This window comes from Xiphophorus maculatus, chromosome 1 (genome assembly GCF_002775205.1).
Source record: "Xiphophorus maculatus strain JP 163 A chromosome 1, X_maculatus-5.0-male, whole genome shotgun sequence".
In the NCBI taxonomy this organism is placed as follows: domain Eukaryota; kingdom Metazoa; phylum Chordata; class Actinopteri; order Cyprinodontiformes; family Poeciliidae; genus Xiphophorus; species Xiphophorus maculatus.
The window spans coordinates 6,579,380-6,602,220 of NC_036443.1; the positions used below are offsets into that span (position 1 = coordinate 6,579,380).

The 22,841-nt window shown below is 39.9% G+C and overlaps 1 protein-coding gene across 10 annotated transcripts in view; it reads left to right on the forward strand.

The window, feature by feature from the left end:
- LOC102225286 (myelin transcription factor 1-like) overlaps positions 1-22,841 on the forward strand; it is a 30,708-nt gene extending 7,867 nt beyond the window's left edge. For 9 of the 10 annotated variants that reach the window (XM_023332099.1, XM_023332105.1, XM_014471302.2 and 6 more), the window contains 18 exons: positions 78-292; positions 494-1,579; positions 2,866-2,985; positions 3,477-3,567; positions 3,871-3,984; positions 4,079-4,296; positions 4,744-4,946; positions 5,158-5,373; positions 5,569-5,717; positions 7,840-7,902; positions 12,937-13,005; positions 13,258-13,320; positions 13,480-13,563; positions 15,477-15,698; positions 16,604-16,695; positions 18,542-18,645; positions 18,843-18,986; positions 21,689-22,841. In XM_023332099.1, the coding sequence (XP_023187867.1) occupies positions 78-292; positions 494-1,579; positions 2,866-2,985; positions 3,477-3,567; positions 3,871-3,984; positions 4,079-4,296; positions 4,744-4,946; positions 5,158-5,373; positions 5,569-5,717; positions 7,840-7,902; positions 12,937-13,005; positions 13,258-13,320; positions 13,480-13,563; positions 15,477-15,698; positions 16,604-16,695; positions 18,542-18,645; positions 18,843-18,986; positions 21,689-21,832 (3,397 nt within the window). In that variant the 3' untranslated portion in view covers positions 21,833-22,841. The remainder of the gene's footprint in view (positions 1-77; positions 293-493; positions 1,580-2,865; positions 2,986-3,476; positions 3,568-3,870; positions 3,985-4,078; positions 4,297-4,743; positions 4,947-5,157; positions 5,374-5,568; positions 5,718-7,839; positions 7,903-12,936; positions 13,006-13,257; positions 13,321-13,479; positions 13,564-15,476; positions 15,699-16,603; positions 16,696-18,541; positions 18,646-18,842; positions 18,987-21,688) is intronic. The other variant, XM_023332117.1, reaches the window with a different exon arrangement.

Here is a 22,841-nt window from a genome sequence, read left to right on the forward strand (position 1 = left end):
GTAACGCACCATGTAGTTCGCTGCCCTAAGTGTGATACAACGTAACGGTTGTTTTGTTTTGTCCATCTTGCGCTCAGCGCGCTAGGGTGCCCAATTGTAAAGAAAAGGAAGCTTCAGGAGGCTGAGATCGAAGAGAACCCGCTGTCGCCCAGGAAGAGGACCCAGCCTACCAAACAGGCCGATGAGGACAGTGACATGGCAGAAGAGGAGGAGCAGAATGATGAAGACGGAGAGGAAAAAGATGGCATCAAAGACAAAAAGAAAAAAGAAACAAAGAGCGAGACGGGAAAAGGCGCGTAACTCAATCTTTCACACATTTCTCCGATTTCTTTCATCTCAAAAATGTGAATGTGAATGCAAATGTGAACAATTTTCATTGCTGCTTAGACCAACCGCACAAATCCGTCGCCGATCTTTTTACGTACGGATTTAGACAAGGTTACAAATGAACAACATAGCAGATCTGACGTTTTTGTGTACTTGGGTTCCACAGTTGAACGCACCTCGGCGACCACAGACAGCCCAGAACAACCTTGCCCTTCACCTGATGACAAGAGCAGAAGTATCACCTCAGAGACTGAGAACAAAGTAGAGACAGAAAACTTTAGTGAGGAGGTAACGTGTGTGATAATCACAGAGGAAGAGGAGGCTCAGTCAGCACCCGCGTGCCTCCCACCACAGCTCCCAGCAGAAGAAACAACTGTCCCTTGCCATGAAGAGACAAAAGATGAGGAAGAAGATGGAGAAAAAAAGGCCAACCTGGAGGAGGAGGAACTGGAAAGTCAGAGGAATGTTGCAGAAGAGACGGAGATAAGAAGACAGATGATCAGGCAGGAAAATTCTGATCATCAGTACTCAAGTGGAGATTACAAAAATCAGGCCAAAGAGTCAAAACCGATAGAAAATAATGAGACTGAAGAAGAGGAGGAGGACGAGGAGGACGCAGAGGAAGAGGAGGAGGAGGAGGAAGAGGACGAAGACGATGGAGCAGTGAGACAAGTTGAGACAGTTTTCATTCAGGAATCTGAAGCGACTGTGTCACTCAGGGAAGAGCAGTGCGACACCCTCAGGGCCGAGGAAGAAGCGGCAGAGGAGAAGCGAAGCAGCAAAGCCGGTGAAGTAGAGCAAGAAGAAGAAGACGAGGAAGAAGAAGATGAAGAAGATGATGAGGAAGAAGAAGGAAACTCAAGCAAAGCCTCTCCGAGCACAGTCATCATCGAAGTTCACGCCGAAGAGGAGGAACACGAGGAGGACGAGGAGGAAGAGGAGGAAGAGGAAGACGACGAGGAACTGGAGGAGGAAGACGAGGAGGAGGAGGAGGAGGAGGAGGAGGAGGACGAGGACAGGGGAGAGGAATTGGATCGTGTCTCCGAGGGATCGGGCGTCACGGACGACTCTGAAAACTGGGACATGACGCGAGGGAATCTGGGGCTGCTGGAGCAGGCCATTGCTCTGAAGGCAGAGGAGATCCAGGGAGGTCAGGAGAGCAGCAGCTCTGTCGACTACCAACCGAGCAACGCCTCCATGAAGAACTCTGACGGTTCTGCTGGAGTCCGCCGCTCCACCCACTGTAGCAAAGGTACACTGTCTGCCACTGGCATAGAGCACGGGTGTCAAACTCAAGGCCCCGAGGGCCAAATCTGGCCCGCCATATGTGGCCCTAGAACCGTCAAAAAAGATAACGGTGTGCTTAAACATTTTATTTTTTCAGTCAAATCAAAGCAGTTTTTATCTGTTTACTGTTAAATTACATCAATCAGTCTCGCCACGTTTCTGCGAATTATTGTGTAAATTCTCGTAAAATCAACAAAGCCCTGCCTTTTTATTTATTTTTTTGCACTGAAGCATAATTGTGAGTTTATTGCAGATTTTTGGCAAAAGTGGTGAAAAGTGTTGCATCCAAGGCACTGTTTATTCCCACCTGCAGGTGGATGTGTCTCTTACTTCTACTAAACACCTGCCTCAGCCTTACTTTATGTATAATCCACAGCAATACAGCGAGTAATAAAATGTCCTTTTTCCCATCATACAAAAGTGCAAGTATTTCAAAATTAGAACCACAAAACATGTTAATTTTTATTGCAAAAAATCCAAAAGACAGCTGCAAAATCCTGGAGTGACTGAAAAGATCAATCAATCAAATTTTATTTGTATGACACATTTCAGCAGCACGGCATTTCAAAGTGCTTTACATCATATCACAGAAACACAAAGTCATCAGGTGGGGGGTTCTTGCTTTTGCATCCATAAAGGTTTATCGTTTACACTCCTACTGTGTTATATGGAACAAAATACCTATTTGGTATTTTTATTCCCACTCACGCTCACAATCTCGCAGTTTAAAACGATGTAAACAGCTTTTCAAAGGGCTTCAGACACGAGGCTCCGTACACCTCTTTCACGGAATACGATGTCAACAAGATGTTCGATATTTAATTTTAAGAATTTTGTTCATTTTTCAACAATTCATTAACGGGTTTAAGCAAGAGATTCTGGCACAACCGGTCCTTTAATAACATTCATGATCTTGATTTGGCCCAAAACTAAATTGAGTTCAACACCCCTGACATAGAGCAACACGTGTAACTGTAAGCGCTGCCGTCTTGTTATTGCAATTAATGTGGCAAAGATTTGACGTTTTGATTCTAATGTTTAATGTTGAAGAAATTAGGTTTGTGTCAAACTGTGCGACACAGAATCTTATCAGAAAAATGCAATATATATGGATTGTTTGGTCTCTCCCATGTTGGACTTAAGAAAAACATCATTTTCCAGTAATCAGTTAAATATGCTAAATATGCTTTTGTTTTCATAAGGCTCTTGTGTTTTGATGACATTTAATTAAGCTTCTTTGCATCTTTTCAGAAAAGAAGGAAGTCAAGTGTCCAACTCCAGGTTGTGACGGAACAGGCCACATCACTGGGTTGTATCCTCACCACCGCAGTCTTTCTGGATGTCCCCACAAAGACAGAATACCTCCAGAGAGTGAGTACATCACCCAGTGGCTCCCAAACCTTTCACCCTACAGCTGGTATCGGTGGAAGTTAAACAATTTCACTCACAGAACAATAAAAGGAGGGAATGAAAACGCAGACGGATCAACCAAACAGCTGTTTCATACTATTTTAAAATATATATATATATATTATCCCTTCAAAAATGTATTGAATTCAGTGACATTGTAAAAGTACCAACTTGACATTTCACAACCCTCAATGTATCTGATCACAACTTTGGGAACGACTGCAGTGAGCTAAAGATGGCGAAGGCGTTTTAGATGAGAAGAAAAATGTTTCTGTCATCTTTCTAGACGTCTTCACCAGCACTTGTAACATAATCAGTTCAACTAACACAACTACTGAAGACTGACTAATACTTGTAGCAACGGCTTTCTTTAGCTCACAGTCACTGTGTGTGTTCATAGTACACATCCTGTTCTACATATACTGACCTTAGTGTGCTTCTGCTGTCTGTAGTTTTGGCCATGCACGAAAATGTCTTGAAGTGTCCTACTCCCGGCTGCACCGGCCAAGGTCATGTGAACAGTAACCGCAACACACACCGCAGGTTGTTAAAGCACACACACACACACACACACACACACACACACACACACACACACGCCGACAAAGGCATGCACACAGCAGGTCATTTTATCCTTTGGAATAATTTCTCTTCATTATTTATTTCAAAATATAGCATGAGGACTGATTTTAAAGATAGACTTATAAAATAAGCAGCAGAAAATTAAGACAAATTAATGTCCTCTAATAGAACTAACACATGTTTGATCAAATCATCTAAGATAAAAATCTCGATGTTTGCTTTGCTAATTTAAAATTCATGTTTTGGATCTTCCACCCCTTTCAGCCTGTCCGGTTGCCCCATAGCAGCAGCAACTAAGCTGAACAAGAACCAGGACAAGCAGGTTCATCTGCAAGCTTCAGCCAGTGAGCCGACCTCAAACTCTGACAGAGTGCTAAGGCAAGACGGGAAACAACGTTCCGTTTCCTCTACACCTCTATGGAAGTCCATGTCTGCTGATGCATTGTGGTCGAACCTCTGATTTTTCTTGCAGGCCAATGTGTTTTGTGAAGCAGCTGGAGATCCCTCAGTATGGCAGCTACCGGCCCAACACAGTGACTACCACACCTCGAGCTAACCTTGCCAAGGAGCTGGAGAAATACTCCAAGGTTTCTTTTGACTATGCAAGCTTTGATGTCCAAGTGTTTGGAAAGCGTATGATTGTTCCAAAGATGCCCGACACTACCGACACATCCACTAAAGTTTTCAAATGTAAGTCTAACTCCTGCTCTAGATTTTACCACAAAACAAGTCTTGAATGTTTACAGGTTCTGTGGTGGCACAGGCGTAAAGGACTGAGCACTAAGGGGTCCTTAGTCCTTGACGCGGCCCTCACAGGTTTGAGTCCTGGCCTGATGACCTTTGCTGCATAAAGCATCATGTTTTTTCACGCAACTCTGTATCAGTTGGAGAAATTATATTGCACACAATAAACACCCATTTGAGCTTGAGGTAATTTGATTCACAATTCAAAAAACTTTATTCTACCCAGCAAGTGAACATAAAATCAAAGAAAGACGCAGAAAATTAAGTCCATTTAAATTAAACAGATGAGGGTGGAACATAGATTAATTGGTAAATGAGAGCTCACATAATTGAAGACGCCATATCAATCAATCTATTAGCCTAAATATTTATTTATGTGCCATTTGCACACAGCTAAACCATTTTCCAAGGCGTCCTCCCCAAGCCATGGTTCATCAGGAGGTTTCGCCAAGAACATCCCATCCTCTAGTGGTTATGACTACAGCCAGGATGCAGAGGCAGCCCATATGGCAGCAACAGCAATCCTCAACCTGTCCACCCGCTGCTGGGAGAGACCGGAAACCTGCGGCACTAAACTCCGGGAGCCTTGCACCAAGGTATGCAGATCTACTGCGATGGATACTAAAGAATACAAGAACGGTTTAGCTAAAGCCGCTTACTGTACAATTGCACCCGAGGAGAACGTCAGTGACGCTGATTTGTCTGGTGTGTGGCTCAAAGCCAGCTTCGGATGTGAACATTGGCTTTTCCAGTTACGCCCAACATCTATCCCACACTTCACTTTCACCATTTATTTTAACACTGCAGGAGGTCGCGATTGAGGTGGATGAGAATGGCACCTTAGACCTCAGCATGAAAAAGACCAAGAGAGAGGACATACTGTCTGCAGAGACTGCATGTTCTTTGCCTTCCTCCTCTCAACTTGTGGATGCCACGTTGTCTCAGGACCATCCTCAGTCAGATTGGGACGGTCCACTAGATTTCACCAAGCCCAATGAAGACAAGGAGGAAGACCATGAAGAGGTAATGAATTTTTCCACTAACAGGACATTTCCGTACAAAACAAAAGCTCAAGGAAAAGAGGAAATATCAGTGTCTGGTGCCTGTAGCAACTGTATATGCATTAAAACAATTTTAAAGTTGGAAACAGAATTCTGATTAGATCAACTTTTTCAAAAGTATCTTAGCCATTTATGCTCTATGTTTACTTCTGACCAGATGGAATACACAGCTCCTTCATATACATCATCTGATGACGAGGAAGAGAACCAAGAAAACTCAGAGGACCGGAAATACCCCGGTGAAGTCACTACTGGCAGTTTTAAAGTCAAGTTTCAGCCCAAAGACAACAAAAAAGAAGTTATTGTGTAAGTTCAAGATCTTCCCATTTTAAAACTCGTGAAAATAGGGCATGTGACACGACAGGTGATCTTCAGCTCAGTGTTTGATAATAGCTACCAAGTAGTGTCAGACCTAAATCAAGAACTGCAAATATTGTATTTCTTATCAAACGGCGGTGTGAATACAAAATGCTGAATCAATTCACTGGTTTGCTGAAGAATCTGAAGAGATGGAGTAAGACTTGTTGATCAATTAAAATTAGCTGAAATATTAAATCACAGTTTTTAATTAAATCTATCAAAGATTTTCAGCAGTGGAATATCAAGTAGCAGGATCTACAGTGAGATTTGTGGCTGAAAAGCTTAAAGTGATCCAGGATTAGGTGAACATGTTGGCCTAAATATGCTGTAAATTTTATTTTAACTGAGAAATTACTGTTTGCAGTACAGTTTTGGTGGTTTTGGTGATTATGAAACCACCTAAACTCATTATTACTTCAAAAATGTACATCTTGTGTTAGAACTTTCACCAATGGAGGTCGCCATTTTTAAACCTGCTGGGTTGATGACTCGTTTTGGTCCATCCTGTACTGGGGTTTACAGAGTAAACACATGAAGGCTAACTTTACCTGAGTAGTTGTTTATCATATTGCGTTTGACTCATGTAATTTTTGATAATCCCACACTGTGTTACTATTGGCTGTAATAAAAAAAAACAGTGAATCTGAATAATTTCCCACATAAAAAAGGAGAGCACAGTGGGAGAGAGCCGAAGCAGAACACAACTTCTGAAGGACCTACATAATTTGTGCCCTCAACATTTCTTTCCAGAAGACTTTGTAGGAGCAAAACCGACAAAGGCTCTGACAGGTGATCCTTACCTTAACGAGCTAAAAATAAATGCCGTGCTGCCAGTGTTGAGACAGTCAGAACAGGAAGCTCTTTAAGGTGCTAACAGAGCTGTACTGCCAGCAGTAGTGAATATAAAACCATGGATCTGACTGGACCGAGACCAGACTATAAACAGCTGTTACTGGAATGGACACAGAGATACAGACGCTGGGAGAAACATCAAAGACAAGCAGCGCTAACTGAGCTGCTACTACTTGAAATGCTAACAGAGCTACACGGCTGGCAGTACTGAATATGAAACCGCCAATCCGACAGCAAAACCCCAGCTTCTTCAGCCAAAGCTGTCCTCTTCCTCTGTTTGGTCCTCCTCATCTTCATTACCTCTTGTGACTTCTACTGTACATCCCCACCGCAGGTTTGGCTGGACGGAGCTAGCACAGTTGGACCTTTAGATGTCATTTACTCCAGAAAGCACTTCAGAGTGAACAACATGGTGACTTTCATGTGACAATATTGTATTGAAATTTATAGAAACTATACAACCTACATTATTATTACTGCACTGTTTTTACATCTGAAATAAATACTTCTAAGATAAAGTCTATTGTTACTTTATCTTAGTAATCATAATAGTTCCAACTATTATGATTATTTACAACTATCTGGTGCAACTATCATGCACCAGAAATTAGGAGTAATTTCTGGTGCAATGCCATTTTATGCTAAAAGATGGCAGTAGTGGTGCACAAGAGAGACTGACTTCCAAGCCTTATATGGAAGAAGCTCAGTGTAAACATATTGTATCTACTGGCTGAACAGTCGTCAGTATCGCAGCAAAGCCACTACTACAGCATCTGATTTTTGTCTTCACAGAATAGACACTCTTTTACACACAAACCAGTGTGTCTGCCGTCACATGTGCAACGTGATTGTTTACACACGTAACTCAACCTCATGATAGATGCTGACTGCAAGAAATCTTTTGAAGATTTTGTTTTGTGTCACAACATGTCATCTTTCAACACCGGCAGCCCACGACACATCTCACCTTGCTTTACAAAAAAGGAAAGAAAATCAAGTCAATCAAATTATACATCCACTTCCAGTGATGCTAGGTATCAAAAAGTTTAGCCTATAATTTAAATTGGCCAAAGTAGCCTTCTATTCAAGAAAACCTAGCAGCTATCATAGAGTTGCTGGCTCAGCATGCCATAACAGTGGACTGTAGCAACAGGAAGAAACCTACAGCAGAACCTGGCTCAGGTCTAATCCATGATTATTATTTCCTGTGATTTAGATGTCCAACACCAGGCTGTGATGGCAGTGGGCATATAACTGGCAATTATGCATCACATCGAAGGTAAGACCTTGAGTGTGTATTACGAAAATGTTTTTTTTATTATCATGTTAAGCCATTCATTTGTTAGTATATTTGTTAATTTAACTGACCAATAAATGACTGAATACTGAGGCTATAGTCATGAACTTACCTTTAGTAATTTTAAACAGTCCTACTTTTTCCTCATAAGTTATTTATGACTATGAATATAAATATATAAAAGCCTACATATGTGTGATCAGTGGTCTTGTAAATTTCTATACATTTATTTTATAACGTTATCAAAGCTTATATAAATTTAACATGAGGCTGACAATAACAGTCAAGTAAATTCAACATACTCCTTGGCTTATTTTCAAAATATTTGTAGCAAAATTTAAGAACACACCAATTTCAGAAAACCCCTTTTATTAATAAGAATCTTCTTATCCTCTTATAGCAGCTTCTTCACGCACGTGTGCAAAATTGTTGGCAACACTTTGTGACCTAAAAGCCCACAATGGTCCCTGAAATAATTTAAAACTGGCAAACGTAATACATAGCATTTATGGAACTCAACCAATGAAAATCCACATTGCTTTTGAAATGTGGTTGAATACAATCATTTTAAAAAGCAAACAAATGAAGTTTGAAGCCTCCAAATGAGGCTTGGACAAAAAATGATACCTGTAACTGAATATTTGGTTGTGCAACCTTTTGAGACAATCACTGCAATCAAATAATTTATGCGTCTGTTAATAAGACTTCTGTACTTGTCCACAGGTATTTTTGGTCCACTACTAGTGAACAAACTCCTCCAGCTGTCTTAAGTTTGGAGGGCGAATTTCTTCAAAAGGCCTCTTTCAGCTCCTTCTATGTTCAATACACTTTAGAGCCACTTCTTTGCCCATGTGGGACCTATATTCTAGTTTTTCACCCCCCAAAAATACGATCTGTGCCACTTGTACTTGAACTAATTCTGATAGGTATCCAATTGTTTTCAAAGCCTTGGCAATCCGAATGGTCAAGTCGCGTTTTTCCAACTTTTATGACATTGATGTAATAATTTTACACCAAAAAAAGCCAAATACAGTAAAATCAGGATGTAAAGAATAGAATAGAATGTATCCTTTATCATATACACCTAAGTGTGCTGTAAGTGATTTAAATATGATGTTATGTAAAAAATAAATAAATAAAATAACAAGAGTTGACATGAAAATGTGTTAATCTATGAATGAGTCCAGAGAAAATTAGATTTAATCCCTGAAAACTATGCTTATTAACTTTTGAAACAAGTCTGTCACTGAAGGTCATCACACCACAATCAGCTGGTTTCTGACTGTGGATCCAGATGGTCTTCTGTGAAGAAATTGCAGTAAATGCGGCACAAAAATCCATTGCTATTAGTTGTCCTTTTGCTATTACCTTCCTTCGTGTTGTCGTGGTCTTGTGACAATAATGTCGGCTCCCGTTGCTGAATAAATGTTAAAACATAAACGATTCCATCTGTGATTACTTCTGTTACCAGCTTGGCTCATAGCTTGGAACAAAATAGGAGACTCCACAGACAAACCACAACTTGCTCACATGTCTTTATCCAAAAACTGTTCACTGTGGAACGAAGAGATAATTATATCGATATCAGATATCAGAATATCAGATATAATTATCTGTTATTATATCTTACTGAAAAGATTGAATAACCCAGAAACAAACAAAAAAACCAGCTATTAACAAAAACATTACCAGTTTGCCAGCCTCCCAGAGGGAGACAGAAAGCTGAGAGAGACCTAAACACTGTGTTTAAGCCGCCTGTATACCTGTCACCCCCACCTCTCAGGTGCAACTGGAGCAGTAATGAGCTAACATAGTCACCACATTATACGGAGGAACTAACATGTCAAACGTAAGGCTCTCTGACCAGCCCACTTCCATACACTGGTATGCGACTCCAATGTTCTTCTGCTCATGTGGGTCGCTTTGCGGATATTAACAGTTCACACAGCAGTTGGGTGTAATCACTAGTATGAACGACCATGCAGAAAAAAAAATGGATTTCAGTAAAAAATTGGAATTGAGCATAAAGGTTTTATGTTTTGAGGCTTGATGAGTATTTTACAATTATTAAGGTGATTACTATCTGCCATAGCAGCGGTTGATTGGCTAGTGTAAGCATCTGCTTCACCGATGATCTGAGTTGGTGTTTCAGTTTTTTAACTAACCTGAAAACACCAAAACACACCAAGCACATCTACATGTTATGGTTGTCAAAGTCAGGCTGTCATAAATGACCTGCTTCTTCTCTCTCTCATTATTTTATTTTTTAAATTCAAACTTTTTCCTGACATTGCTCTCTTGTTGTATTATTAACAATTCGTAGCAAAGCGCTGCGTCTCTTTTCTTTTATACATTCATTTAAGATTTAGCGCATTAGCAGCTCGACAGCCAAAACCAGCTTTTTGCCCTCCATTGGGGAGCTTGTCAAGTTTATTTCTAAGTTTATTTATTTTTTGTTTTTCACTGTACTTTACTCTGAACAGATACAGTGGAGAGGTATCAACACGTTTACATGCTAATACTATTGTTCAACATTAATGTCCATATTGTCCGGTTGTGACAGTGGTGTCTTCCTTGGTTCTATAGTCATTAAATATTTTCCATTTTCCAACAAATTGACCCACTTGCAATCTCAGTTTATATGTGAGTTTTTTCATCACAGATATCTCCTCCATAATGCACAGCCATTACTCCACAATCGCTTCCTTTTTATATCATAATCTTGTAATGGATTTCTGACTTGCTGAAGGCAATATTTTTACCAGGTATTTGTCTATCTGTCTTCTTTTTGTAGTATGTCGTGTGTAAGACTCCCCAAATAGATTGTCCCACATGTTCTGGATATTCCATACGTTATTGTTTGTCTGTTTTATTTCTTCACTTTTATGTTCTTTAAGTTCCTTTTGCCATTTTTCTTTAATATAGTAGATGTTTTCCTATCTGACATCAGTCCGCATTTTTCCCCTTGTCATTTTTTTGAATTATCTCAATTTTACTTACAGTATGTTGGTTTGTATCTCTTTCTCACAGTAATCTCTCATCTATAAATATCAATATTGATCTTAGTTGTTTAGACCAAATTTTGTCTTTTTGTTAGCAGCTTAAACCCTTTATCATAAATTCGAGGTCCAAGCAAACCAATTCAAGCTCCTGGTTTCTTTCTCTCATTTATAATTATTAGTTTCAATTGTAGTTTTAGTTTTAAAATCCAACTAACTACTTAACTTATTTATGCCAGTAGTCCTTTGTGGACTATTTCTTTTCTTAATTCCATATCCTTTCTACCAATTTTCAGATTTTTCCATTTTGAAACATATTCATCATTGCACCAACCTACTAGAGATGTAATTTGCACAGTTTGTGGCAATTAAGCCACAAACTTTCACTTCCACTCCTTCTCACGCGATGGGAATAGGGTTTGATCTAACCCTGTTTCTCCTGGAATCTATAAACATAAGCAAGCTGGCGGACAAAGCGGTAAAACCAGCTCTCAGTACTCAGATTCTTGTCCATGATACATTCGATAACTGCAGAGTCACCTGAGCATTTCTGTAGATGACAGAAGTCGGACTTGTGCTGGAAGTTTGAAGTGTAGAGAGTGAATAGGAATGGTGAGAGTACAGAGCCCTGTGGTGCTCCTGTGTTGCTGACCACCTGGTTAGACACACAGACCTTCAGTGGTCTAATGATCTGTGGTCTGTTTATCATTCAGTCATAGATCCTGTGTCTTCTAGAGTTTCTGACAAAGCAGATCGGGCTGCATTGTGTTAAATGCACTGGAGAAATCAAAGAACATGATCGTCACAGTGCTGCCTGCTCTGTCCAGATGACAGCGGGTTTGTTGAGGCAGATGTATGATGGCATCTTCAACTCCTTGGACATAACAAGCAAATTGCAGGGAGTCCTGGTATGTGCTTGTATGCTAACTCAAGAGGGCTAACAGGCGTCTCCCCAGGACCTTTCTGATGTGGGATGTCAGGGCAACGAGTCTGTAGTCATTAATGACTGATGGGTGAGTCGGAACCGGGACCAAGCGGGATGTCTTCCACAACAACAGAACCTTCCGTTGGGTCAAGCTGCTGCAGAATCCCACAGAGCTGCTCTGCACAGGCCTTTGGGACTCTGGGGCTGACAGCATCCAGACCTTCAGCCTTGTTCTGGTCCAGCCTCTCCATTTGCCTTTTCACCTGACATCTAGATACAGAAAAGTGGGAGGGGGATGCAAAGGGAGCAGCAGCATCTCCTGATGTGGTCAAAGACAAACTTGTAGAAGCAGAAGAGTCCATGACTGAGGTGGAAGACAGAGCGTCTGACAGCTGTGGGTCAAAGCAGGGTGGGATGAGCTTGTTCCAGAACTGAACCCATTGAACAATGTGTTCAACTCATTTGCTCTGTCCAGACTTTCATCTGTCCGATCCTCCGTTTGCTTGAAGCCTGTGATCTTCTTCATCCCTGACCACACATCTGTGATATTGTTCCTGTGGTTGTCATAGCAGCGCATGCAGTCGCAGCGACTTAAGGCTCTCTATTCAGTCCTCTTTTCTTTTTCTTTCTTTTTTTGGGGGGTAATTTTTGTGTCCCGCCTCTTTGTTTGTCGTTCATATTAACCTTCTCTTCAATTTGAAGGATTCAAGGATCTTTGTTGTCTCAGCAGCTCTAACAGTTTTGTCCACATGCATAATTTGTAATTTGAAGATTACGTCATCCACCGACGAAGCGCTGTGGCGTCATTTGGTCCCTGTGTATTCTATCTAATTTAGGCAGTTTGTGAGTTTTTAATTCGAAATTTGTACACACCTTTTCAGGAGCAGACGACATCGTTTACACTGCACATGGTGATTCATATATTTTTTTATTTTTCTAACAATTACACTGCTCAGGTAGATAATGCATCAAATCTCTTCTTATGGGTGCAACCCAGTTCTGACTTGACTTCCGTTCTGGTTGAGCTTGTGTTCCGGCTCTTTCCTTCTGTTCTAACTTCTGTTTTCTGACTCTCTCCTTCTACTTTTTCAGTCTGTCAGGCTGTCCTCTTGCTGATAAATCACTTCGGACCCTCATGGCTGCCCACACAGCTGAACTGAAGTATGTGTGTGTTTTATTGAGTTAATTGTTTCCTGACTAGAAACCTCAGCAAGTTTACTGAAAGCTCTGCAGCTACGGCTTGGTCCATTTTCTCTTCTCCATGCTTCAATTCGATTAAAAGATGAAAACAGCAAATAAGGGTGGTGGATATCTAGCTGGAAGCATACAGCAGTAACTATTAGGTGCATAGTGAGGAAAATTAAAAATAATAATAATGAAAGTGTGCTGAAAGCCTGCCTACATGTGTCTCAGGTGTCCGACTCCAGGCTGTGATGGATCGGGTCACATCACTGGAAACTACGCGTCGCACAGGAGGTGGGAGCTCCTCACGTTTGCATTTTGATCCATATAAGTAAAGTTATGACACCTAATGAGGTGGCATCTTAATAATAACGAATATTATTAATTGTACTTTAATTATTCGGCCTCCTTACTTTACAAAAGTGTTGACATTTTTGCGTGCGACTCTGCCAGTTTGTCTGGATGTCCACGGGCCAAGAAAGGAGGAGTCAAATCAGCACCTTGCAAAGACGACAAGGAAGAATCTGAGCTGCTGAGGTAAGTGACTGTATCTTAGCATCATTCCTGTTTCTGTTTTCTATTAGACTGGCAGTTCATGAATAGTGCTGGGAGGACAGAATTATAAAGCATTCCTAAAACATCCGTAGACAGAACCGTTAAGTTGTCTTAAAGGCTGATTATCCTGAAACATACCAAGCCAAGACTCTGTCTTGGTTAATTCATTATTATATTGTATTAACACAGTGGAATCTTAAATTCTGCTGTGTTAATACCATCTACAGGAAAGAAAAGCTTTAATGCTGTTAGGACTTCTTTTCAAACAAGAAGTTAGGGACGGGCAAAAATAAGACATTCAACTAATGCAAACATTTAAAAACAATTTAGGATTAAATAAGAATTCTAAATCGAAGGCAGCTGATCATTTCTTCTTGTTTATGGAAAAGGCTTTTCAGTTCTCGTCATGGGTTTGAAGTATCAATCAGAACAGTCACATTCATCGATCTGACTACATTTTCTGGTCCATTGTTGAGGTTCAATGCTAGCATGCTTGTTTGTGTGAATATAACGATGTTGGGAGACGAGGCAGGGCTGCAGAGTAAATGTTAGAATTATGAAATCTGACGACGCTGAAGCTCTTTTGTTTTTGTTTATTTATTTTGACATAAATGGCTCACAATGCCTGTCCTCCCTGTCAGAAGTACGCTCTTTTCTCTCTTCAAACCAGTGCCCCTTGTAAATGAACTGCTGAGTTTTGATCAAAAGTATGTTGGACTGTTTGTGTGTGTAGCTGCTGTTTAGTTTCTCCACTATAAAAGTCTGAATATTTCCCCCTACACTGGACTACATGTACCACACCACTAAGCTGGTGTTTTGTTTTGTTTTTTACTTTGGTTGCACCTTTTTCTGTCAATTTTCCGGCCTCTGGATGGGGCTTTCAGTGAGCTTCAGACAGTGGATTGGATGTTATGGTTGGGTAAGGTCGCTTCCTTCAATGATCAACGTTACATTGACAAATAAACATTAGCAAACAGCTGATGATTTTTGCATGATTGTGCTGTCCACACTTTATAGTTAGGCGCCAAAAAAAGCAGCTTGTAAAAGCACTTGTAATGTTTCTGCAGACTAGAGCCTCTACCTCAATAGTACACACTGTAGAGTCAAACTTAGCTGTGGTCTACATCCAATAGAGCCTTTTCACTTTCACCGCCGCAGGTAGCAGTGAGGTTCATGACTGATGAGGTATGATTTCTCTAGAGTCAGTTGTACAAATCCAAAATGCAATATAGAAGCCAATCATCCAGCCAACGATCCTCTGAATGATCTTAACAAGCCTCTGAAGCCTCACTCTGCATGCAACAGTGCAGCTGCCGTACCATAGTGCATGCAGTGTGTCAGCAGGCCGTCAATGGATGAGCTGTAGAAGGTCAATAGCAGCTTGGAGTTCAGTTTGTGCTTCTTGAGGATTCTCAGGAAGTGTAGCTGCTGCGATGTAGTTAGTCCAGGAGATGTCGGCGGAGATGAGGACGCCAAGAAACCTGAAGGTGTGGATCCTCTCCACACTCCCGCCGTGGTATAGAGAGAGTACCTGGGTCGGTGCTGAGCTTCCTGAAGTACATGGTGACCTCCTTGGTTTTCTTGGTGTTCAGAGTGAGGTTATTGCCTGAACACTCTCTCTGCCTCATCACCCTGTGAGATGAGTCCGATCACCGAGGTGTCGTCAGCAAATTAACGATGCGGTTGTGGTTGTGGGCCGGACAGTCGTTTGTGTCATAGGATAGTGACAGCATACAATAACCGAGTTTAAATAACAATCAGATCAAAGTGCAAAGGCCGTAGTTTCTGTGCAATTCTAAAACATTTTACCTTACCGACATGCGTTCACCAAAAAATAAATTGAATGGGACATGAAGAAAGCATTTAGTCAAATTAGGATTTCTGCTTATCTCCAGGTGTCCAGTTCCTGGCTGTGACAGTCTTGGACACATCAGTGGAAAGTATGCTACCCACCGTAGTGCCTATGGCTGTCCACTTGCAGCAAAGCGACAGAGGGAAGGTCTACTAAATGGCACTCCTTTCTCTTGGAAGGCCTTTAAGACCGAAGGCCCGACCTGCCCAACACCAGGCTGTGACGGTTCTGGTCATGCTAATGGCAGTTTCTTGACACACCGCAGGTATCCTGCTTTTTGTAGAAAATGTTGGTTTTGGTGTCTTGCCCAAGTACATTTGGATGTGTGGAGTGGCTGGATGTTGAACACTACTCTTTATTGACCAATGTAGATTTTAAAGAATTATGTTTGTAACTATTCTAATGGCACAAAAGTGAAACAGTTTACAAACGTACTCATTATGAAATCGAGATTTCTGCAGTATTTACAACTTTTAAAAAATGCATTTTGATTTTTAAACGGGTCTATTAGTACCACAGTCTTTTGTTACTGTTGTTTCTTTTTTTTTTTTTTTTTTTTTTTTGCTTTCTCTACGCCACATCCCACAAGAACATACAGGAATAAACAAGCAGGCATTTCAGTGAAAATTTTAATTTTACAGAACAGTGTGACAAAAAAATTATCTTACACCAAAATGATTCAATTTAACTATGCAGTGGATGTGGCAGGTGCACACTGATGCAATAATCTGGCAAAGGAAACTTTATTTATACAGCATCCTTCAGCCAGAGACAATTGAAAGTCCTTGTTCGAAGTTAAAAACAACATACAAGCAGAAAAAAACGCATCAAATAGATTAAAATTAGACAGATAAAATGTAAAAAAAATATAAGACCATAAACTGACATAAGTGAATAACAGAAAAACAGCCAAAAGCAAAAGAAAAGTTTTTCATCTTGGGCTGAGCATTTTAGCTGTTATGTCAAACACTGTAGTCAACTCACTGTCATTCTGAACTACTTAGCTACTTTCAATCATTCATCCCTCTTTTTAGTCATATCAGGACATATCAGTTTGTCCTGATATGACTAAAAAAAACCTTTTTTTTTTGATAAAGTAATTTCTTTTTTCCTTGAGGCTCCAAAGTCTATTGATCCAGCTACAAAAATCATGACAAGAATCTTCTTTAGTCTCTCAGGTTGTCCGAGAGCTCCAGCCAGCAAGAAGAAAGTCAAGCTTCCTGGAGACGAATATATAACAGCAAAGTTCAGAGCGAGCGACGGTAAGATGAACACAGTAATGATGTTTTATTTAGATTATTTTAGGCATAATCAGAAAAAAAAACATTCATATTTCTATTACTAGTCTATTTGCCGTTTTTTTCCATTTTGGGTCTCGTTCCTTTGCTCTTTGGTAAATAAAGTGCAATTATCGTGGTCAGTGATGTGTGGAATATAAAATGAGTTTGTCTATGACACACAGATGACACCCATTCGAGCGTTAAGAACAAACCAAAGCGAGGAGGTACCACAGCTTTCTTCAGCCGGATGAGAACAAAACTGAAGAGATTATTTTCTGGCTAAAGGAGGAAAACAATCGAGTCAGAACACACTGCCGACTCAGCAGTACTGAGCTGGCCCAAAATCTGGGTATAGTGATAAACTCTCAGAGACACAAAAGGACAATTGCAAATTTGGCCTTCTGTCAACTGAAATATATTTACAAGATCTTGCAAACCCCAAATATGCTGTGGTGGCCTTTATTTAACAGTGGCTTGACCCAATGTCAGATGCTCTTAATAAAGGCAAGGGGAAAAAAGGGCCCAGTGTAGGAAGGACGTTTTGCAGCAGTCGAGGAGGAAGGTCACAGGGGGAACCACACAGCTGGTACAGGACACAAACTTACAGTGTTGTGTTGGTCGCGCAAACTTGAATAGGATCCTAGCTTGTTCAGGTTATTGACATTTGAGGTCTAACTTATTCCACAAAGAAGTTAGCAAAATGGTTATGTACCTTATGTAATGGTTGCAAATGTTTACATTTAAAACCAAGTAAAGTCTTCTATACACAACACAAGTGTAGCGACTACTTGTCCATGAAAACTTAAGACTTAAAGGCGATCAAAGTCAAAGTGTAACAAAGTGTAAGTGTAAAGTGAATGTAACTCAAATAGTCACTCGATGCGCCGTGGGTTTCTGGTTTACACAATACCAAAAAAAGGTCCAAAAACCCTCAGAAATGCATTTCATTGTTGGTTTATTCTGAGTTTGTAGGCAAACAACATGGTACAACATTTCCCAAGATGCCTCTCCTGATCTATGTCTTGCATTTGCTTGACTGCCTGATTGCCTCACCTGCTCACCCACTAACTGGCCTCACTTTAAAACTTTGCCCATTTTTGCAAGCTTGTAACCTGCGTATTTAAACCCTTATGTTCACTTCGACTGAGTACACATTTCATAGAGGGTGATAGAGTGCAGTGTAAATATTGGGACCGGGCCACTAAGTGGCTGACTGACTGACAAAAAATCACAAGATCACCCATGTGCACACAGAGCTCCTTAAAACATATCTATTATACGTGAAACACCCATGTCCTACATAAAGATAAATTAATTAATTAAATAAATTACCAACCAGCAAATTGATTCTTATAAACAAAAACAAATATACTCATTAGCCATCAACCAAAAAATAAGCAAATTAATAAAAGAAAATAATCAAAATTTTAAGATTTAACCAAACAAATAGAGAAATGGCTCCTATAATAAAAGTCATACAAGTTGGCATTAATAATCCTGGAAAAATAACTAGTTATGGAAATATTTACAGCTCTGTAATGACAATTCCTACTTTCCTTTGGTGCTTCAAATGAGACGTGAAGCCAGTCCTTTACCCACTTCCTTTCCGTCCTCCTGCATTCCCTTCTGATGACCCGAATCTTGTCATCAAATCAATCAGTCAATTCAGAACCTCACTTTGGGAACAGCTGGAGATTAAACGCGTCCCAAACCTCACCCAAATTCAATACCAAAACATGCAGCTCCATCGCAGAGAGGAAGCTATTACTGCAACACATGACAGGCAGAAATAATATGTTTACGCATCGTGTGTGATTCTGTCAAGCAGTTCTGGATAATGATGAAGACATCAAGCAGCTGAACAAGGACATCAGTGAACTGAATGAGTGCAACGCAGAGATGGAGGCTGACATGATGAATTTGCACACTCAGGTGAGGTTAACGCAAGTTCTGTCGTTTTCAGACGTAACCAGATCAGATCGCTCTGCAGTTGTTGGGTGCAGTTTACCTGCCTCTATAATTATACTCAACTTAAACTTGGAAACATGTCTATCAAAGAACCCGGGTTCAACATTTGAAATCTGTCTTTCAGCCTAACCCAATGCAGAACTTTTGTCTTTCTGCTACAGATTTCTTCCATGGAGAAGAACCTAAAGAACATGGAGGAGGAAAACAAGCAGATAGAGGAGAAGAATGAAGCTTTGTTCTTGGAGCTGTCTGGTCTGAGTCAGGTATTAATTCGCAGCCTGGCCAACATCCGCCTGCCTACCATGGTGAGTCGATTCAAGGTTCAAACAAAGAAATAAAACAAGCACATTCATATCATTTCTTTTTTCCTTTTTTTTTGTAATTAAGATTACACTTTCTCCCTGGTGTTTAGAGGGTTAATAAAACAAAGGTTGATTTTTTATTTTTTTTATTTTTTATCGGGGTGTAAACATGTAGAAACTTCAATCCAACGACATGATACTTTTTAAACAGCATGTGCAGGAGATTTCTTTCAAATACTTTGATGGCGTTTGTAATGCATCTGTGACACAAACATGACTTTTCAGAAATTACATTTTTTTTCTGATGTGAAGCAACCTGGAGAAAAACTAAACCCGCTTTAGTTAAAGTTGTTTAATAAAATAACTTTAACTAAACCTGATAAAGTTGTTTGGATGTCTCATTATGGATGCAGTGCAGTTGTAGAGATTTGGCTGGACAATAATTGTAAGAAACGGTTAGATGTTGTCAGTGGGGAACACGGTTTACCGACAGCATTTAGAGGGCAGAGAAGAGTTTATACCGTTTCCAAAACCCCGATTAAGTCTGGAAAATGTAAAAGATGCATAAATCTGGATACACACAGTGATCAAAGGTATAACTATCATATGTTCGTCTGTGTGAAGGCAACTAAATCTTTACAGTACATCGCATGCTTAATGCATCCAGCTGGGTCTAAAACACTGTGTGTTTGTGGCTACAAATGGGTGCGGTTTCTTTGTTGAGCTGTAACTTTTCAGGCGCGTGGCACAAATATTCACACACAGCCTTGAAAAAACGGGATCGAAAACACAGTTCAGATTTTCGCAAGATCATTTACAAACTATTAACTACTTACTCGCCTGCTTTTCGCGAGTGCAAGTTGTCTCCCAAGAACGATGACAAAAAAAAAAACCCATTTCTAGCCAAATGTTTGTAAGATTAATAAATAAATAGATGATAAATATCTTCCAGCATGCCACTTTTGAACAGCTGAAAACTACTTCACAGTTACAGCACAACGTTATGCCACAGTACCGTTGTGTCTGGCTGCCCCGGGTCTAAGGACCAGTAATGGTGGTGCAGATGATATTTATCTGCTGGATGATCCACAAATTGTGCAGGCAAAAGATGTCAGATAAGGACAGATTAGTGCAGCAGGACTCCTGACAATATTTATGCAATGAAACCGAAACAACAACGACAACAACAACAACAACAAAAAAGACCACGATTAAACTTTAATATTGTGCCGTGTTATTTAACAAACAAAAATGAATATTAACTCCAAACAGAGACCAGGAAACCCATTACACGGCCAAAGGAATATTAAAGGTAAAGCCAATAAAAAGAATCCTCTCTCCTCCCAGCGTCCCTTTAAATCCATTACATCCAGAATCAGAGATTTTTGTTTCAAATTTTATTGATTCCATCACATTTATTTGACAATCTGTTGCTGGGAACTGAAATGTAGTAAATAGAACAGGTAATACTGTGAATATAAACTAAAATAAAATCAAAGAATAACAACTTTAAGATAACAAAAATCTAATCTTCAACAGTATTATTTATATTTTTTATTATTATTGATGGTCATTTTCTACTATCTTGGACCTCCTCCCTCCAAAAGAGCAACACATATGTGAGCTCTTTAAAGGCTTGCAGATTGATTACTAGTCGAAGGTTTTTTGTGGCGTGTGAAACAGGCGCGTCATATTGATCCATGTAGCTTCTAACATTTAGAAACAAGTGATTTCAGTTTGGTTTACCGCATGTAGAACAATGGAGTTTGAGCTGCTTTAACGACATTCGGGTAAACTGTTTAGCACAAGGAGTGAAGAAAACGCATCAGTCCAGTGAAAACAAGTTTAGACGCATGAAAGAAGAGCCTTCTGCTCTGCTGAAATAGTGAGGAAGAAAAGGGACTGGATCCCAGGTCAAAGCGATCAAGACAAACTGTGGAATTGGAGAGAGGTGGGAGAAGGAAGTGAGTTTGTCCTCCAGCATCCCAAGCTTGCAGCAGCGTCTCCACAGAGATGACTCGGGACAATTTAACTGCTTAGCATTCAGAGGGACAGTCAGGGCCGCTCATATTTTTACTGGTAGCTCAGTTAAGTGTTACTTGCTGAGTTTGTTAAAGTATTTTAACTGGAAGGTGGAATTATTTTTGTTGTTGTTTTGTTAGAGAGAAGTTATGTTTATTCCATACCAGTGTAGTGCTGTTTGGAACATCAGTGCTTTACTTATTCCTTTTATTGTGAATTAATCAAATAAATTAGGGCCTGACTTACATGGCTGTCTGATGTTGGGAATAAATAATTCTGTGTTTTTCCTTCTATCTCTTTTAGCTAGTTGCAAAGCTAAAGCTCAAGGTTATGACATGTTAGGAAACGCCCTCAAAGCTAAGGGTAGAGGATATGACACGCTAGGGAACGCCCTCTCTATGGCGTAGATTAGATAGAGGCTAACAAAGGGAATGGAAAACTTTTCTTTGATGCCGTTTTGTCCTGCTAACCCCTAAAGGCAGCATGTCAGAATGAACCAGCTGTATTTTGGTATTAATAAATGGAATTCATAAATTCAACTCACCGACTCTTCTTCAACCTCCTACATCAAGACCTCAGCATGGAGAACGGATGAACTCTCCACACTGACTATCCAAATCAACTCGACAAATTGATGAATTAATCCTGACTACTAATCTTGACTTCTGAACTCGTGTTTTCAGCAGGAACCAGTATCCGAGCAGAACTTTGATAACTACGTGGAGACTCTGACCTACATGTTCACCAATAAAGACTGCTACCAAAACCCTGACACCCGGGCCCTGCTGGAGTCCATCAGTCAAGCAGTAAAAGGCATAGAGGTATGATGCAAGGCGACGACAAAACAAGCAGCTGCCACATTTCTTCTGAGTTCTTACATAATTGTATGTGATCATTCTTCTTACTCGGTTATTTAATAACTCCACTAGTTGGGTTTTTTTTTTTTTTAGCATGTTGTTGGATGACGTATGAGCCAGAACAGACGACTGCATGTCGAGTGTGTGTCACCGCACTGGCATCCACAGGTTACTTTAAGTCAGGAAGACAAAGTGCATAACCAGGAAATGTGTGCAGAACAAAATTTAAAAAAAAGAGCAGAAAATAGCCTGAGCTTAAGTGACTCTTAGTTATTACCATATCCCAAGAAATCTGATAGTACTCTACATTAGAATAGTGTTGTTGCACCTCCAATACCTAGTTTGTAGGTTTATTTTGCTATTGTTGTGTAACTATTTGTGTCCTGTGCAATTGTTAGTTGAATAACTAACTACTCATATTTGCTGCATTATTTCTAGCTATTTATTATTATTTATCTGCTTTTTAAGTTATTTCAAGAATCCGATTTGAAAATATTCCAACACAATAAGAGACAAGTGGTCGTTTCCTTCATGGCTGAACAAAGAGGAAATATTTTAAGATATCAACTATGAATTATTTTCTATATCTTATTGTTTATTTATGTACTGGGATCTTTTTATGTGCAAAAATTTTGTAACTACAGGTTTTTAAATAATTTTGTAAAGATTTTTGTGCTTCTGTACTTTTGCCTTTTATTTCCCCCAAACTATTTTGAATACACTGCTATACAGTAAAAGAAAAGGAGGCGGAGTTGTGCATATTTGGTATTTATTTGGTTATAAAAAAAAAAAGAAAAGTGATGGTGAATATTTATTTTTTATTGTCTATGTGCTAATGATGGTTGTAAATTGATTAGCCTTTACCTTCATCTTGAAATAAAAGCAAAGCTACCATAAATCTGTTGCACTCTTCAGGTATTCTGACACCATTGCTCTTGTTTAAGCAACACACCGGAAAGCTCCACGGTACAAAGACAAT